At 39.3% G+C, this 19,372-nt stretch overlaps 1 protein-coding gene across 5 annotated transcripts in view; it reads left to right on the forward strand.

The window, feature by feature from the left end:
* HTT (huntingtin) overlaps positions 1-19,372 on the forward strand; it is a 237,460-nt gene that overhangs the window by 76,404 nt on the left and 141,684 nt on the right. For all 5 annotated transcript variants that reach the window (XM_077136283.1, XM_077136284.1, XM_077136285.1 and 2 more), the window contains 4 exons: positions 8-87; positions 1,740-1,878; positions 17,938-18,079; positions 18,809-18,987. In XM_077136283.1, coding sequence (XP_076992398.1) covers positions 8-87; positions 1,740-1,878; positions 17,938-18,079; positions 18,809-18,987 — 540 coding nt within the window. The remainder of the gene's footprint in view (positions 1-7; positions 88-1,739; positions 1,879-17,937; positions 18,080-18,808; positions 18,988-19,372) is intronic.

Consider the following 19,372-nt stretch of genomic DNA (forward strand, 5'->3'; position numbering starts at 1 on the left):
AACTCAGAATGGTGCTCCTCGAAGCCTGCGTGCTGCCCTGTGGAGGTTTGCCGAGCTGGCTCACCTGGTTCGGCCTCAGAAATGCAGGTAAGGGTAGTACTCTGGATTTTTACTGTAAATAAGGTTTTGGCTCCTGCTGAGCCTTTGCCTGTCAGCTCAGTTGTTAATTCTTCCAAAGTCTTCCTTGTCTACTCTGTCAAGACCACTTCTGCTCTACTGCTCTTTATTTTTCCTTCCTACTACTTAGCCCTTTCAGGAATTTTCTTGAATGCTGTTGGTATAATTATTTATTTTCTATACTAGACTGTAAAATGCCAGACAGTGGGCATCCTATCTGTCTTGTTACTCGTAACTGTGGCACGTAGTAGTTGCTTAAAGGACACTTGTCAAAGAATTGAAGGTTGAGGTACTGGCTTCATTATTACTTATTGTAGGGATTATAGAAAATGGGCATCTCTCTCTACCTAGATTAAAAATATCAGTGTTTAATTGTGAAAGGTGTTTTGACTAGTTGAAACAGTTCTGTCTTAATGGATAGAGAGTGAGAAGTAGGATCCTAGAGCCAGTTGCGAAGTCATTGTTTAGACTGCTTCCTTTTCTCCGTACACAGCATGTGTGCTGAGTTGCAGAGACCTTTGGTTCATCTTAGTCCTCACTGTTAATGTTAAGCAGACATTCATTCCATTGAATTTGAGTTTTAATATGGATCTGCTGTGACTGCAGAGGTATAATCTGTAAGGAAATTTCTTTTTATAAAACCTTGTTTTATTTCATTAACTTTATTTTGAAAAAATTATAGCTTCAAAGCAGTATACCCCAAATTCTCATACAGCAGCTAAAGTGACCAAAAGAAATATAAATTGGATCACCTGCTCCCTTAGTTAAAATCGTTCACTTGTTTCTAAGTGCCTTCAGACAAAATCCAGGCTCCCTACCAAGGCCTCACTGGCCTGGAGCGATCTTACCCTGCTGGCCCTTTGAACCCCAGGCACTTTCTCAACTCGCTGGCCTTATTTCAGTTCTTCACACAAACCTGGTTTCTTTTCCTTCCGATGGCTTTTCTGTCTTTTTTCCTTTGGGTCTCAACAAAGAGTTAACCTTCTTAGAGAAGCCCACTTGGCCTCCAAGTCTACATTCCGACGTCACCCTGTGGTTTTCTTGCCTCGTCAGAATTTTTCTTGCTGTGTAATCTGTGGACCTGCCCATTGCTGGTCCCTGCTAGAGGCTGCAGAGATGGCCCCATTATTTGCACCAGGAGTGTTTGTTTGGCAAATGAGTGTGATGGTCTGCCCTGCCACTCACTTCTCTCATGTCTTACCCATTTTCACTTTCTTTTTAGGGGGCTAAGTCTTATCTGTAAGGTCTTAATAAGTTTAAACAACTTTTTTTTCTGTATCTCCTTTTTCAAGAAAATTTTATTCTCATTTTAAAACTTCTAAAAATGATTTTGTAATATTATCAATTATTTTAAATTAAAATGACAAGTATTTTAATGTCTGCTGTAATTTACTGGAAATTTTTTTTAAACCAAGCATTTTAGAGTCCTCTAGTTATAGGAGAAATGAAGGATGGATCTCCCAACAAGTTTGAATGTCATCTACATCTAGTCCTCCTGTTCTTATAGCTGAGTTCTTTCTGTTAAGACCTAATTGCATATAAGATTTGGCTTTTCCCTAACAGGTATTAAAATAATTACTTATATTTCTGAAGAATAATTGATGTTCCTTTCACATATCCAGGCCTTACTTGGTAAACCTGTTGCCTTGCCTGACTCGAATAAGCAAGAGACCTGAGGAATCTGTGCAAGAGACCTTGGCGGCAGCTGTACCCAAAATCATGGCTTCTTTTGGCAATTTTGCAAATGACAATGAAATTAAGGTATGAGTATTGCTTCAAGTCACAAACATGAGAATGATACCAGGACTGAGTCCTGTGAGGAGTTATTGGACACAGTATTCTGGGAGTACTTATTGAACTGTGTTTTGCTTTGTAGCTTAGATGAAAATAATTTGAATTATTTTGAGGCCCACTAGAGCATCTTCCTACTTCTACTTTCTTAACATGGGGAATGAGTTGAATAAGGAGATGGCTTTTAAAGCAGATTGGTTTCTTGTGTACTTGATTTGCTCCTTAAACTAGTTCGGGAAAGGAGGCCATTCCAGGCCTGCAGGGAGAAGAAAGCCCACTATTTGTGCCCAAGGGGTCAGTGCCCTGCAGCCTCTCTCTCAGGGCCTATTTGACTTCCTATTCTATACCCAGCAAGCAACCTTCAGACCTGCTCAAGAGTTTTATTTATAATGTCCAGAAATTGAGATCCTGTTGCATGGTCTGAATAGTTCAGGATTCTTGGCCTCTTCCTTTTTTGGGGTTGGTCTAGTGTCTGATCCTAAAGACCTACCTACGAGGTGGTGGAGTACAGTGGTTAAGAGCACTCTTTCTGAAATCAGATTGTTTTGGATTAAAATTCTGTCCACTCTGCTTGCTCTTTGCCCTTGGGCAAATTACCTAACCTTTGTAAACTTGTTTCCTTCCTTTTCTGTCAAATGGGAAATAGCAGTGCCCATATAGGGTTGTTCTGAAAGTTAAATAAATTCACACATGTAAAGAGTTTAGTATGGTGCCTAACCCATTGAAAGTGCTCAGACATTAGTTGCTGCTGTTACTATTAGTTGTGTGTCCTTGAATAAATTATTTAGCTTCTTTCTCTCACTTTTTTTCTCTGAGCTTTGCAGTTTTCTTGTTAATAATTGGGAGATGTCAGTATGTATTTCGTGGGGTTTTGAATTTGTTGTAATAGTTAAATCATTGTTCTTAAATATTTTAAATAATTATTTAAAAATAAATGAATACGGCCCGCCGCGCGGTGCCCACGCCCCGCAGCAGCCGAGCCGCCCGACCTCCTACCCCCCTCTCCTCCCCCTCCTGCTCCGGCTGCTCTCCAACCACCACGGTGCCCTCTTCCCCCGCCTTCACCGTGCTCCTCCGCCACCAGCCTCCACAGCCTTGCCGCCCTCACCTTTCCTCCTCCAGAACAGCTACTGGGGGAGTGGAGATAATACAGAGCAGCTCCCGGAGCCACGAGGGAGATCAAAGGGACAGCGTACCCCATCCTGGAACGGCTGACTATCTGGGAGAACCAGCTCCGGTGAGATCACCAAGGGGCACGGGCTTTCCTGGGTGGGACGGCAAGCGACCGGAGTCCCTCCCTTCCACCTTCCCAGGCCAGCTGGTAGAATTGGACAGGCGGTCCCCTTAGGCCGCGGCGGCTGGTGCCCCCACCACACGAGGCCCCCCGGAACAACTGAGATAGTTGGGTCGGAAATCCCCAGACTGCGGAGAACAGTGACCGGGGGATCCCTTCCAAACACGTGACTCCCCCGTCGGCTGGGAACAGTGCACTCTCCCGGGCTGCGACAGCTGGCGCCCTCCCGCCACGCTTGGTGCCCCGGGCCGACTAGCTAATTTGGCCAGACGCTCTCCTGTGCTGCGACGGCCGGCGACCCTCCCCGCATTCGGAACCCCAGGCCGGCTGGCATTCTTCCAAGACGCTACGGCTGCCGAACCTCCCCTACGGAGAGAATTTTCCAGAGTTAAAGGACCTACAGCAACTTTCACTGGTGGAACCCACAGACAAACGTGTGCCACGAGCGCCACCTACTGGGCAGGATAAGAAAAACAGAACCAAGAGATTGCACAGAAAAATCTTTCAACCTGTGGGGTCGAACACCCGGGGAAATCTGACTAAATGCCCAGACGCCAGCAGAAGATAACGGATCACGCTCAGAAAATTGAACATGTGGCCCAGTCAAACGAAGAAACCAATAGTTCAAATGAGATACAGGAGCTGAAACAACTAATGCTAAATATACGAACAGAAATGGAAAACCTCTTCAAAAACGAAATCGATAAATTGAGGGAGGACATGAAGAAGACATGGGCTGAACATAAAGAAGAAATAGAAAAACTGAAAAAACAAATCACAGAACTTATGGAAGTGAAAGATAAAGTAGAAAAGATGGAAAAAACAATGGATACCTACAATGACAGATTTAAAGAAACAGAAGATAGAATTAGTGATTTGGAGGATGAAACATCTGAATTCCAAAAAGAAACAGAAACTATCCGGAAAAGAATGGAAAAATTTGAACAGGGTATCAGGGAACTCAAGGACAATGTGAACCGTACAAATATACGTGTAGTGGGTATCCCAGAAGGAGAAGAGAAGGGAAAAGGAGGAGAAAAACTAATGGAAGAAATTATCACTGAAAATTTCCCAACTCTTATGAAAGACCTAAAATTACAGATCCAAGAAGTGCAGCGCACCCCAAAGAGATTAGACACAAATAGGCGTTCCCCAAGACACTTACTAGTTAGAATGTCAGAGATCAAAGAGAAAGAGAGGATCTTGAAGGCAGCGAGAGAAAAACAATCCGTCACATACAAGGGAAACCCAATAAGACTATGTGTAGATTTCTCAGCAGAAACCATGGAAGCTAGAAGACAGTGGGATGATATATTTAAGTTATTAAAAGAGAAAAACTGCCAGCCAAGACTCCTATATCCAGCAAAATTGTCCTTCAAAAATGAGGGAGAAATTAAAACATTCTCAGACAAAAAGTCACTAAGAGAATTTGTGACCAAGAGACCAGCTCTGCAAGAAATACTAAAGGAAGCACTAGAGTCAGATACAAAAAGACAGAAGAGAGAGACATGGAGAAAAGTGTAGAAAGAAGGAAAGTCAGATATGATATATATAATACGAAAGGCAAAATGGTAGAGGAAAATATTATCCAAACAGTAATAACACTAAATGTCAATGGACTGAATTCCCCAATTAAAAGACATAGACTGGCAGAATGGATTAAAAAACAGGATCCTTCTATATGCTGTCTACAGGAAACACATCTTAGACCCAAAGATAAATATAGGTTGAAAGTGAAAGGTTGGGAAAAGATATTTCATGCAAATAACAACCAGAAAAGAGCTGGAGTGGCTATACTAATATCCAACAAATTAGACTTCAAATGTAAAACAGTTAAAAGAGACAAAGAAGGACACTATATACTATTAAACGGAACAATTAAGCAAGAAGACATAACAATCATAAATATTTACGCACTGAACCAGAATGCCCCAAAATACGTGAGGAATACACTGCAAACACTGAAAAGGGAAATAGACACATATACCATAATAGTTGGAGACTTCAATTCACCACTCTCATCAATGGACAGAACATCTACACAGAGGATCAATAAAGAAATAGAAAACCTGAATATTACTATAAATGAACTTGACTTAACAGACATTTATAGGACATTACATCCCACAACAGCAGGATACACCTTTTTTTCAAGTGCTCATGGATCATTCTCAAAGATAGACCATATGCTGGGTCACAAAGCAAGTCTTAACAAATTTAAAAAGATTGAAATCATACACAACACTTTCTCGGATCATAAAGGAATGAAGTTGGAAATCAATAATAGGCGGAGTGCCAGAAAATTCATAAATACATGGAGGCTCAACAACACACTCTTAAACAACAAGTGGGTCAAAGAAGAAATTGCAAGAGAAATTAGTAAATACCTAGAGGCAAATGAAAATGAAGACACAACATATCAAAACTTATGGGACGCAGCAAAGGCAGTGCTAAGAGGGAAATTTATTGCCCTAAATGCCTTTATCAGAAAAGAAGAAAAGGCAAAAATGCAGGAATTAACTGTCTACTTGGAAGAACTGGAGAAAGAACAGCAAACTAATCCCAATGCAAGCAAAAGGAAAGAAATAACAAAGATTAGAGCAGAAATAAATGAAATTGAAAACATGAAAACAATAGAGAAAATCAATAAGACCAGAAGTTGGTTCTATGAGAAAATCAACAAGATTGATGGGCCCTTAGCAAGATTGACAAAAAGAAGAAGAGAGAGGATGCAAATAAATAAGATTAGAAATGAAAGAGGAGACATAACTACTGACCTCACAGAAATAAAGGAGGTAATAACAGGATACTATGAACAACTTTACGCTAATAAATACAACAATTTAGAAGAAATGGACAGGTTCCTGGAAAGACATGAACAACCAACTTTGACTCAAGAAGAAATAGACGACCTCAACAAACCAATCACAAGTAAAGAGATTGAATTAGTTATTCAAAAGCTCCCTAAAAAGAAAAGTCCAGGACCAGACGGCTTCACATGTGAATTCTATCAAACATTCCAGAAAGAATTAGTACCTACTCTCCTCAAACTCTTCAACATAATCGAAGTGGAGGGAAAACTACCTAATTCATTCTATGAAGCCAACATCACCCTCATACCAAAACCAGGCAAAGATATTACAAAAAAAGAAAACTACAGACCAATCTCTCTAATGAATACAGATGCAAAAATCCTCAATAAAATTCTAGCAAATCGTATCCAACAACACATTAAAAGAATTATACATCATGACCAAGTAGGATTCATCCCAGGTATGCAAGGATGCTTCAACATAAGAAAATCAATTAATGTAATACACCACATCAACAAATCAAAGCAGAAAAATCACATGATCATCTCAATTGATGCAGAGAAGGCATTTGACAAGATTCAACATCCTTTCCTGTTGAAAACACTTCAAAAGATAGGAATACAAGGGAACTTCCTTAAAATGATAGAGGGAATATATGAAAAACCCACAGCTAATATCATCTTCAATGGGGAAAAATTGAAAACTTTCCCCCTAAGATCAGGAACAAGACAAGGATGTCCACTATCACCACTATTATTCAACATTGTGTTGGAAGTTCTAGCCAGAGCAATTAGGCAAGAAAAAGAAATACAAGGCATCAAAATTGGAAAGGAAGAAGTAAAACTATCACTGTTTCCAGACGATATGATACTATACGTAGAAAACCCAGAAAAATCCACAACAAAATTACTAGAGCTAATAAATGAGTACAGCAAAGTAGCAGGCTACAAGATCAACATTCAAAAATCTGTAGCTTTTCTATACACTAGTAATGAACAAGCTGAGGCGGAAATCAAGAAACGAATCCCATTTACAATCGCAACTAAAAGAATAAAATACCTAGGAATAAATTTAACCAAAGAGACAAAAAACCTATATAAAGAAAACTACAAAAAACTGTTAAAAGAAATCACAGAAGACCTAAATAGATGGAAGGGCATACCGTGTTCATGGATTGGAAGACTAAATATAGTTAAGATGTCAATCCTACCTAAATTGATCTACAGATTCAATGCAATACCAATCAAAATCCCAACAACTTATTTTTCAGAAATAGAAAAACCAATAAGCAAATTTATCTGGAAGGGCAGGGTACCCCGAATTGCTAAAAACATCTTGAGGAAAAAAAACGAAGCTGGAGGTCTCGCGCTGCCTGACTTTAAGGCATATTATGAAGCCACAGTGGTCAAAACAGCATGGTATTGGCATAAAGATAGATATATCGACCAATGGAATCGAATAGAGTGCTCAGATATAGACCCTCTCATCTATGGACATTTGATCTTTGATAAGGCAGTCAAGCCAACTCACCTGGGACAGAACAGTCTCTTCAATAAATGGTGCCTAGAGAACTGGATATCCATATGCAAAAGAATGAAAGAAGACCCATCTCTCACACCCTATACAAAAGTTAACTCAAAATGGATCAAAGATCTAAACATTAGGTCTAAGACCATAAAACAGTTAGAGGAAAATGTTGGGAGATATCTTATGGATCTTACAACTGGAGGTGGTTTTATGGACCTTAAACCTAAAGCAAGAACACTGAAGAAGGAAATAAATAAATGGGAGCTCCTCAAAATTAAACACTTTTGTGCATCAGAGAACTTCATCAAGAAAGTAGAAAGACAGCCTACACAATGGGAGACAATATTTGGAAATGACATATCAGATAAAGGTCTAGTATCCAGAATTTATAAAGAGATTATTCAACTCAACAACAAAAAGACAGCCAACCCAATTACAAAATGGGAAAAAGACTTAAACAGACACCTACCAGAAGAAGAAATACGGATGGCCAAGAGGCACATGAAGAGATGCTCAATGTCCCTGGCCATTAGAGAAATGCAAATCAAAACCACAATGAGATATCATCTCACACCCACCAGAATGGCCATTATCAACAAAACAGAAAATGACAAGTGCTGGAGAGGATGCGGAGAAAGAGGCACACATATTCACTGTTGGTGGGAATGTCAAAGGGTGCAACCACTGTGGAAGGCAGTTTGGCGGTTCCTCAAAAAGCTGAATATAGAATTGCCATACGACCCAGCAATACCATTGCTAGGTATCTACTCAAAGGACTTAAGGGCAAAGACACAAACGGACATTTGCACACCAATGTTTATAGCAGCGTTATTTACAATTGCAAAGAGATGGAAACAGCCAAAATCTCCATCAACAGAAGAGTGGCTAAACAAACTGTGGTATATACATACGATGGAATATTATGCAGCTTTAAGACAAGATAAACTTATGAACCATGTAATAACATGGATGGACCTAGAGAATATTATGCTGAGTGAATCCAGCCAAAAACTAAAGGACAAATACTGTATGGTCCCACTGATGTGAACGGACATTCGAGAATAAACTTGAAATATGTCATTGGTAACAGAGTTCAGCAGGAGTTAGAAACAGGGTAAGACAATGGGTAATTGAAGCTGAAGGGATACAGACTGTGCAACAGGACTAGATACAAAAACTCAAAAATGGACAGCACAATAATACCTAATTGTAAAGTAATCATGTTAAAACACTGAATGAAGCTGCATCTGAGCTATAGGGTTTTTTTTGTTTTTGTTTGCTTGTTGGTTTGTTTGTTGTTGTTGTTTTTTACTATTACTACTACTTTTATTTCTTTTCTTTATATTAACATTTTATATCTTTTTCTGTTGTGTTGCTAGTTCCTCTAAACCGATGCAAATGTACTAAGAAACAATGATCATGCATCTATGTGATGATGTTAAGAATTACTGAGTGCATATGTAGAATGGTATGATTTCTAAATGTTGTGTTAATTTCTTTTTTTTTTCTTTCCGTTAATAAAAAAATAAAAAAATAAAAAAATAAATAATTAAAAATAAATGAATAAATTTAGAATTATCATCTCCTTGGGTTGGTCTGGGGAGAAGTTCCTTGGCTGTGAGGGGATGTGGGATCTCTGCCCCAGTACACCTTCCTGCTTAGTGAGGTTCATTGAAGGCACTTGCCCCTGTGATATCTCTGGCTGTCAAAGGTAGGTCAGTGAGATGACAGATGTTACTTTCATAGTCTTACCTCGTCTCAATCTAGTGGATTGCATTTGATGTTTGATCAGATGTAAATATGAGCATGCTAACTATTCTTCTGAATATAGCAGTCATTAATCACCTTCTTCCTGAAACTTTGACATTTAAAAAATCTACTTATTCCTCTCTCTGTCCATTTATTTTTGTTTAAATTAATTTTTTTAATCAATGACATTCAATATTGCTAAAAGGACTATGAGCAAAGAGAGTAGTTACCTTTCTACTACTCTTCTTCATTGCCATATCTGAGAGGCAAACAGAGCTCTTAGTTTACCTCCATGTTTCCAAATAACCTGCTTATATTGCTAATTTTTTTGTTTTTTTAAGTATTAGGGCTTTTTTTTACTGTGGAAGATACGAATTTAGTTCTAACCCTTCCTCCATACTTTTACTATAGTTATATCAGTATTCAGTGGGTCTGTTATTTTACTTAATAATGTTGTTTTTTTCTTGAGGCTTTCATAATTCTCTCCATGTCCTTTGTATTCGATGGTGTGATCAGCATAGGACAGGGTGTATTTTTTCATTTTTATCCTTTTTGATGTTCTCTGGGCTTCTTGGATGTTCATATTCATGTCTTTTGTTAAGTTTGGAAAGTTCTGTCTCATTGTTTCCTTGAATGTTCCTTCTGCCTCTTTCTCTCTTTGTTCTTTCCTGGGACTCCCATAATGCATATATTGGTACACTTGATGGTATCCTAGAGTTGTTAGACTGTTTTCGCTTTTAATATTTCTTTTTTCTTTCTGCTCTCCAGTCTGACTCATTTCAAGTATCTTATCTTAAAATTCACTGATTCTTTCTTCTGCCAGGTCCAATCTGCTGTTAAAACCCTCACAGACATTTTTCATATCAGTTATCATGGTAATCAACTCCAGTAGCTCTGTTTGGTTCGTTTTTAAAATTTCTATGTCTGTTCTAATTTTCTCATATTGCTCATTCATTGTTTTCCTGATAACCTTTAGCTGTTTCTCTGTGTTTTCTTTCAACTCCTTGAGCATTTTTTTTAATTAATTAATTAATTAATTTTTTACGTGGGCAGGCACTGGGAATTGAACCCGGGTCCTCTGGCATCGCAGGCAAGCATTCCTGCCTGCTGAGCCACCGTGGCCCGCCCTCCTTGAGCATTTTTAAGATCGCTTTTTTTTTTTTAAAGGCTTTGTTCAGTATGCCCACATCCTCGCCTTCTTCATTGGTGTTTTCTGGCTTTTTAACCTCTTCCTTTGAATGGACCGTCATTTTCTGTTTGTTTGTTTGTCTGGTACTGTTTGTTGCACGCTCTACATTTTAATATTTTAAAATGCTGGCCCTGGGACTTACTTCCTGAGATGTCTGTCTTCTTGGTTTTGTAAACTGAGATTTTTCTTTAGCTTCAGCCTTCCTGTCATGAATGTCTTCCCGTGGTGAATGCAGTGTGCAGGGTTTTCCCTGTCTTTTCCGGGCCTCTTTCTTACCTTGGGCTTTTGCTCAGTGAGCACATTATTATTATTAATTTTTTTATTGTGATAAAAAAGCATATACCCAGAAAAGAAAGGGGAAGATGCCACCATGTGACAGAAAAGCCAAGGAACCACAAAGATTGCTGGCCAGCCAGAAGATACTGACTCCAGAAAGAAGAAAACCTTCTAAGCTCCGAAACTGCAAGCCAATAAATTCCTTTTGTTAAGTCAATCCACGGTATTTGTTAATAGCTAAGAAACGAAAACAAATTCCTTTTGAACTTGAGTGCAAAATTAGTGACAACACATTACAGATGTGACACCATGAAGAATGAATTTCTCAAAAGATTACTCAGTAGGAATAATTAAATCAAGAAAGAGAAAGTTAAAGGAACACACATACTACTACTATTAAAACAAAATATAAAGAATCCAAAATAATGAAGGGAAGCTAAAGACTTCGTCTGAAACATCTGAAAAGTCAACTGTAAAATTTTCATTTCAGCTTTTCTGCAGTATGAGTTGGCCATTTGTCATATCTTCTTCATACAGATCACCAAAATTAGAGGTATTGCTGAATGGATCTTTAAATGATTCAATAGGTGTCTTCAGGTCAACCACACAAAGATATCAAGCAACCTGGGGTACATTTTTTTCGACTTCTCTCAGAAGGAAATACTCCAATCATCTTCAAAACAAAAGACAATAAATGTTCTGTCCATTGCTTAATTTTGTGTTAATAAATTTTGTGTCAACTTAAAAAAAAAAAAAAAGAAGCATATATACAAAAAAGCAATAGATTTCAAAACACACCACAACAGTTAGTTGTAGAACAGATTTCAGAGTGTGGTACGGGTTACAGTCCCAAAATTTTACATTTTTCCTTCTGCTCTAAGACACTGGAAACTAAAAGAAATATCAATATAATAATTCATCAATCATACACATTTGTTAAATCCTATCTTTTCCTTTGATCTTTTCCCCAATTTAAGAGTATTTGGGCTATGCCCTTTCTAACTTTTTCATGTTGAAAAGGGCTTTCAGTACTATGGGATAGAGGGATGGAACAATTTGATGTTCTGGAGAGGCTGGCCTCTCTGGGTTTCAGGACTTATCTGGCCTAGGAACCCATTTGGAGGTTGTAGGTTTCTGGAACGTGATCATAGTGCATGGAACCTTTGTAGAATCTCAGATAAAGGCCTAGGTGTTCTTTAGGGTTAGCAGGAATGGTTTTGGTTGGATTTTGGCAAACCATGATAAGTAGCAGTGTCTAGTTGAAGCATGCATAAGAGTCTCTATTTGAACTGTCTACCACTGATACCTTATTTGTTACAATTCTTTTGTCCCTTTTGATCAGGAAGGCGTTGTTGATCCCACAGTGCCAGGGCCAGGCTCATCCATAGGAGTCATGGCCCACGTTGACAGGAAGACTTTCACTGCTGGATGTCATGTCCCACATAGAGGGAAGGGCAATGATTTCACTTACAGAGTTGGGTTTAGAGAGAGAGAGGCCACATCTGAGCCACAAAAATGGTACTCTGGAAGTAACTCTTAGACATAACTATAGATAGGCTTAGCTTCTCTGCTATATAAATAAGATCCAAAAGAACAAACCTTAAGATCGAGGGCTTGGCCTATTGACTTGGGGTCCCTGATGTTTGAGAGAGTATCAGGGGTTTCCTTGGTGGTAAAGTTTAATAGTTCCATATTTTTTTTTCCCTCAGGGGACTTTGCCAATACTTTTTAATTATCTGTTCTGCATGCTCTGATATGTATCTGGATATTATATTAAGCTATACAGAATTACAAGCACTCATTCCCATTCTGTGTTCCCTGTGTTTGGGTTGTTTAAATGATCTATCCAAATAGATTGAGTTAATTATGTGCTATAGAAAATTTAGATTCTGAACAAAATAAGCCTGTCTTTCTTTGGTCTCATAGAGTAGGTGAAGTTCTAAAATACCGACAATGTCATCCTTACCTCTGTATTCTGATTGACATAAATCCTGACCTGTTCAACTTTGTTCTTATCTCTAATTGACGCCTGATCTCATTTTGAGTTTCTTTAACAGTTGTTATATGTGGCAATGCTGACCTTCCTCGAGTTTTATGTATTATAGTTAGTCCATATGAATGACGGATGATAGTATTTGTCTTTTGTTTCTGACATTTTATTCAACATACTGTCCTAAAAGTTTCTTTTGGTTACAGTTTGTATATAAACATTTTTTCCCATCCTTTCACTTTCAATCTAATTGTGTCCTTAGATCTAAGATGTGTCTCTCGTAAACTGCATGTAGATGGATCATAGTTTTTAATCCATTCTGCCAATCTGTATTTTTAAATTGGTGGGTTTAATCTGTTAACATTTAAAGTAATTACTGTGAAAGCAGTTCTTGAATCTACCATCTTACCTTTTAGCTTTTATTTGTCAGATGTCTATTCTTTTCCTTCTCTCTCCTTTTATCCTTTAAATTACCATTACTGGTACTCCTCAATTCCATGTCCTTCTCTTTCCTTTTTCTTCCTCAGTGGACAGGATTCCCTCAAATATTTCTTGTAGGGCGTGTCTTTTGTTGACTGGTTCTTTCAATCTTTGTATCTTTGTTTGTGAAGATTTTAATCTCCCCCAATTTTTTTTTTCTTTTGGCATGGGCAGACACCGGGAATCAAACCCAGGTCTCCAGCTTGGCAGGCGAGAACTCTGCCTGCAGAGCCACCGTGGCTCGCCGTCTCTCTAAATTTTGAATGACAGCTTGGCTGGATGTCTTTCTAGTACAGGATGTTACATGTATCATACCACTGCCTTTTTGCTTCTGTGGTGCCTGTTGAGTAGTCCAAACTCAGTCTTAGGTGTTTTTCCTTGTATGCAGTAGATCTCTTTTCTCATGCTGCTTTCAGGACTTTGTTTCTCTTCAACATTGGATACTTGATTAGTATGTGTCTTGGAGTAGGTCTATTTGGATTTATTCTGTTTGGGGTTCCTTGGGCATCTTTGATTTGCATATTTATGTCTTTTGTAAGGGTTGAGTTTTCCCTGATTATATCCTCAAGTAATCCTCAGCCCTCTTCTCCTTGTGGCACACTAGTGATTCTAATATTTTTCCGCCTTTCGTTTTTCACCGTTTCTGCAAGATCCAATTCTACTTTTTCCATCTTTGTGACCAGTTGCTCTTTTGTGTACTCTATTTCGATTGTTCTGTCTTCTAGCTCACTTATTCTTCCTTCTGCTTCTTTGAATCTACTATCATCTGTCCCTAACATATTTTTAATTTCATTTACTTTATCTTTCATCTCTGTGAGATCTGCCATTTTTTTCTATTTAATTTTTCAAATTCTCCTTTATGTTCTTCCAGTGTCTTCTTGATATCCTTTGTTTCTTTATAAATGTCCTTGAGTAGTTGTTCCATATCCTGTGACCCATCTGGAGTTTTGATTTGGTTGTTTTGCTGGGCCATTTCTGCTTGAATCTTCACATGCTTTGCGATTTTCTGTTGTGTTTGGGGAATTTGATTATCATATAAGATTGTTTTGCAAGTTGGTTTCCTTTGTTTGTCTAAAGTTTTGTATTTACTTGATTTTGCAGTGAAGGTTTCCTTTTGTACTTCATCAGTTATTTCCCGCTTACCCAAGGCCCAGATCTATTGGGATTACAGTTGAATTTAAGGATCTATTAAAAGCTAGGCCAGCGTGTACAGGTACTTCAGTGGATGTAGGAGACCTGGTCTCGATTCCAGGCCCATGCACCCAAATTAAAGAATACATACACACACACACACACTAAACAAAAATATGTAAAGTATGTATAAAAACAAAAAATAAAGATACCACTACTACTACTAAAATATACATATAGAAGAAAATATATTAAAAAAGAATGGGAAAATTAAAAAGAATAATGATAAAGGAAAACCTAGGGGGAGATAGCTAGTCTGCAGCCACCACTTCTCACCAGTAGGTGGTGCTCCTGAGGCTCCGCTTCTCTCATTTACCCCTATGGACTGCAGGGGCAGCTTGAAGATGGCAGGCTTGGCGGGATGGCTGGTCCTGGCACCTGTGATGTGGGAGCCAGTTGCGCCTAGAGAATCAGCTGACCCCCAAAGCCTGGCAGATCTGCAGCACATCATGTCTGCTGGAAAGGCTATTCTGGCACCCCTCTGAATGAATGCTCCTGGCGCCCTGGGGTTGTGGCCTTTGTGGTGAAGGATTGGGTCCACCACTGGGCTCTGCACAGGCACTTCCACCTATGGACGTGTGCAGGGATGTTTCCCCAGCCAGCAGTTGGGGTAGACTGAAGCTGAGGGATCTGCACCTCCCCTCAAGCTGCAGTCTGCCTCCAGTGGGGATAACAAGTCGATCTGAGCTACCCTGCTCTCCCCATCCAGATCCCTACCTCTTTTTTTCCCCCAAATCCACTGGAGATCCTTTTTGATTACTTATGTCCTGGGACTGGTCATTCTCTCCCTGTACCCTGTATTGTCCCATGTCACAGGACTGAATTCAACCCACTCCACTCTGCTATCTTCCTGGAACCCCCCTCAGAAAATTAATTTTTGAAAAGCTACACAGTAGTGGTTGTGTCAGCTATTTAAGTTGAGACTACTCAGAACATTTAAAAAGTTTTTATTGACTTATAATGTATATACAGGGAAATACATACATCATAAGTATGCCCATTGATGTGTATCACAAAGTGCTTATTCATGTAAACACCACCAAGTCAAGGAAGAGAATCTAACCAGCACCCGAGATGCTGCACTCATATTATCTCCCACTCACAACTCCCTCCTATTCCCCACAGGGAACCACTGTCCTGGCTTCTAATGCCGTAGAAAGTCTTCTTGTGAATTCTGCAGACACAGAACCTTATAGTATGTGTTATTCTTGTTGGGTTTCTTATGTTTACCATCAAGCCTGTTAGATCCTATCCTGGTGTCATATATATTCGCAGGTCATGTGGCTTTCACAGCTCTGTAGCCTTCTGTTGCATGAATATGCCACTATTTATCCATTTTATTATAGCCAAATAGATGAGTTGTTCTTGTTTGGGGTTATTATGAGTAATACTGCTGTAAACAGCTTATGCATATGTTTTGGAGTACATATCCCTCTTTCTGTTGCAGACACCTCAGAGTCAGTTTGCTGGGTGATTGGGTATGTGTACTTCAGCTTTGGTAGATGCTGCCTGTTCTAGTTTGCTTGCTGCTGGAATGTGATATACCATAAGTGAATGTCTTTTAAAAAGGGGAATTTATTAAGTTGCTAGTTTACAATTCTAAGGCCATGAAAATGTCCCTATTAAAGCAAGCCTATAATAATGTCCAAATTAAGGCACCAAGACGTTACCTTCACTCAAGAAAAACTGATGAAGTTTGGGATTTCTCTCTCAACTGGAAAGGCATGGTTAACATGGTGATGTCTGCTAACTTTATTTCCAGGCTTCTTGTTTCATGAAGCTCCCCCAGAGGTGTTTTCCTTCTTTATTTCCAGAGATCTCTGGCTATCTGGCTCTTGGCCTCGTGGATCTGTGGCTCTAAAAGGGACTTTCTTTCCTTTAAAAGAGGATTCACAGACAACTATCATTTCTATTACACATCTCACATATGTCTTCCACAAGATTAAAACATATTCACCAACAGTTAGCCAGCTCACAGTTTTTCCTCTTCCATTGCTGGTTCATTCTTTATTTCTCCTGCCATGTCCATGTCCATTTCACAGTCTTTTCTCTTTGTCCTTGGAACTTGCAGCAGCCTGGGATGCAGGTGGACATCACATGACTACCCAGCCCACTGAGAGAGTGGGGCCCATCTTTTCCCTTTGTCAATAAACATGTCATGCTTGTGTTTTGATAAATGGAGCTATCTGCCCTAAATCTAGCATGCTTCCTTCCCAGTGTGGGAATTGCTTAAATATGGTCCGTGTAGATGCTACAGCTGCCTTGCAGAAGGGGTTCTTGGGAGGTCATTCTAACTCTCAAATTCCGTTTTTTTATTTATTATTCCAAGTTTTGCTTGGACTGACTTTTCATACTATTTCTTAGCATTCTTTGTACTTACAAGTTTGGACTAGTATGAAATGATTCTTATTCTACTTTTTCAATGATATGCATGTTTGTGTTTTCACTCAATGTAGTCCTTAAGATGCAGATATCTTTTATTTTATTTTATTTTATTTTATTTTATTTGTAGCTAGAAAGGTTGATCAGAGACAGCTGATATTCTGCAGTTGTTATCTTGGGACCAAGGGTCTGGTCCTCCAGCTCAGTTTCCTGAGATTCAATCCATAAATTTACCAGTAATTGGTAAATCTTTGATAACAAGTTTATGCTAACCCTGCTGTTTAGAAGAACCTTGTTTGTTAGTCAGATGCCAGCTTATTAATTTTCTGTTCACTTGCTCAGGGCCCTACCTCAGCTGTCATGGCCCTAACAGAGCTTCTCACTCCTGGTGTGTGCTGCTCAGTGAAGGCAGAAGTGATGACTGGGCCCTGGTCGCTGTTCAGAGCCGAGTGTGGAATAGTGGGAAGTGCATGGTCTCTGGCAACAAGGTCACCAAACTACTGTAGTTGGGTGGTGGCCCCTTTTCGTGCTTTGGGCCTCTGTTAGGACTTGAATAGCCATTTTTCAACTTACATATAGACCCTTTCTTTGATTATCTGGAGGTCCAGTGACAAAGTCTTATTCTCTGCATTGTTGTTAAAACAGTCATGTTGAGTAGAATGCAGCCATAATTCCAATTCAGTTGCAGGTGTTTTTCAGACAAGACTTTCTGAGAGCATGTCACAGTGATGGCAGCAGCATGCTCAAGTGCCATCTCATAGACTGGGCACTTTGCAGATGACTAGTGCTCTTTTCTTCTCACCTTCATTATTTGTAGATTTTTTTTTCTGCTTTTATTTTCCATAGCATCATGAACTGCCTTTGTCCCCTGATACCGTGAATGCATCTTATCTAGACAATAAGGCTTCCACCCTCACACAGAGGATATAGAGGTTGAACGGATCCTTAAATACGGTTTGTAAAGAAGTAAAGAGACTTCTTTACTTGCTCTTGGCTATCCTAAATTAAGGATCAAGCTGTTTATAATTTGTACTTCGCAAGAATTTGAAGCATCTAACTTGAGTTATATCTTATGAAGTATGTGATATGCTTCTAAGTGGCTCATCTTTTACCTACTTGGCTTCCTCCCCTCCCCTAGGTTCTGTTAAAAGCTTTCATAGCAAATCTGAAGTCGAACTCCCCCAGTATTCGGAGGACGGCAGCTGGATCTGCAGTGAGCATCTGTCAACACTCAAGAAGGACACAATATTTTTATAGCTGGTTACTAAATGTACTCTTAGGTAAGGTGATGACATATTAGTGATTTTTTTCCCCCAGAGTATGGTAGACCATTTAAAGGTTGACTTGAGATAGACTTTTGAAAATCAAATTTTGAAAAACAAATTTAAGACCAGGCCATTTATCATTGGCTGATGGGTAAATGCAAATTGCCATTGCAGCTATTGTGAACCTTGAACCTGTATGATATTTTTGTGAGAGTTTGAAAAGACTCTCCTCCTTGCAGTCACAGCACAGCCATGCACAGAGGATGCCTCACTGAGCCATTGGGGGCATGGGCCAGACCCTACACTCCCACTTGACTTCCTAGGTCTGACCTTTTGTACAGCAAAACTGCACAGCCATCTGCAGTGGTTCTGAGTCCAGCACGTCCACGAGGTCTCAAACTCTGCTCAGGGTCCTTGTACGTTCTATATACGCAGGGTTTAGGTCTGCCAACAGTTTCTCCTGTAGTGTTGTTAACTACAAGTCAACACTAGCAAATAATGAAGTGAGCACATCAATATATGATACAAAGTAGCTGCCTGATTTCCAAGTACAGTGACATTCGCAAGTTCTGACCATATAGTGTTACCGTTATATGTTTTTCACAGTAACAACATTGCCCTCTTTATCCCTCATGACCAGATTTATAATAGGATTCGGCTACAGATCTCTTCTTTTTAACAAATCCAACAGGAATTTCCAAGTTCTGGATCAGGTGTTAAAGAATGCTGTTGCTGCCGTTGTAGGTTTGCTGGTTCCTGTAGAGGATGAGCATTCCACCCTGCTGATTCTTGGAGTGCTGCTCACGTTAAGATACTTGGTGCCCTTGCTGCAGCAGCAGGTCAAGGACATGAGCCTGAAAGGAAGCTTTGGGGTCACACGGAAAGAAATGGAAGTCTCTCCTTCCACAGAGCAGCTTATCCAGGTAGGAGTCACCTGGTTCATGTGTGAACTTAAACATAAGCAGTTAGAATTCAAGGAATTGGCCAGTTTGGAAGAGAAGCAGCATTACAGGGTTGAGATGTCCACTCTGTGAGTGGACAGTCTGGTCCATATCCTCAGTTCACTACTTCCAACTGTGCGACTCTGGCATGTTACTGTTTCTGAACATCAGTTCATCATAACTAAAACAAAGATGATGACATAACGTTGTTGTGAGCATTAAATGAGTAATAAGTTGTTACTGAATTGTACACTTAAAAATGGTTAAAATGGCAAATTTTATTTTAGATATATGTTACCACACACGCAAAATAGTCCCTTAAAAAAAGAGAGAAGTAAGCGAATTAATGTAAACTCTTGTTTCGCAC

Source organism: Tamandua tetradactyla, chromosome 19, assembly GCF_023851605.1.
Source record: "Tamandua tetradactyla isolate mTamTet1 chromosome 19, mTamTet1.pri, whole genome shotgun sequence".
Classification (NCBI taxonomy): domain Eukaryota; kingdom Metazoa; phylum Chordata; class Mammalia; order Pilosa; family Myrmecophagidae; genus Tamandua; species Tamandua tetradactyla.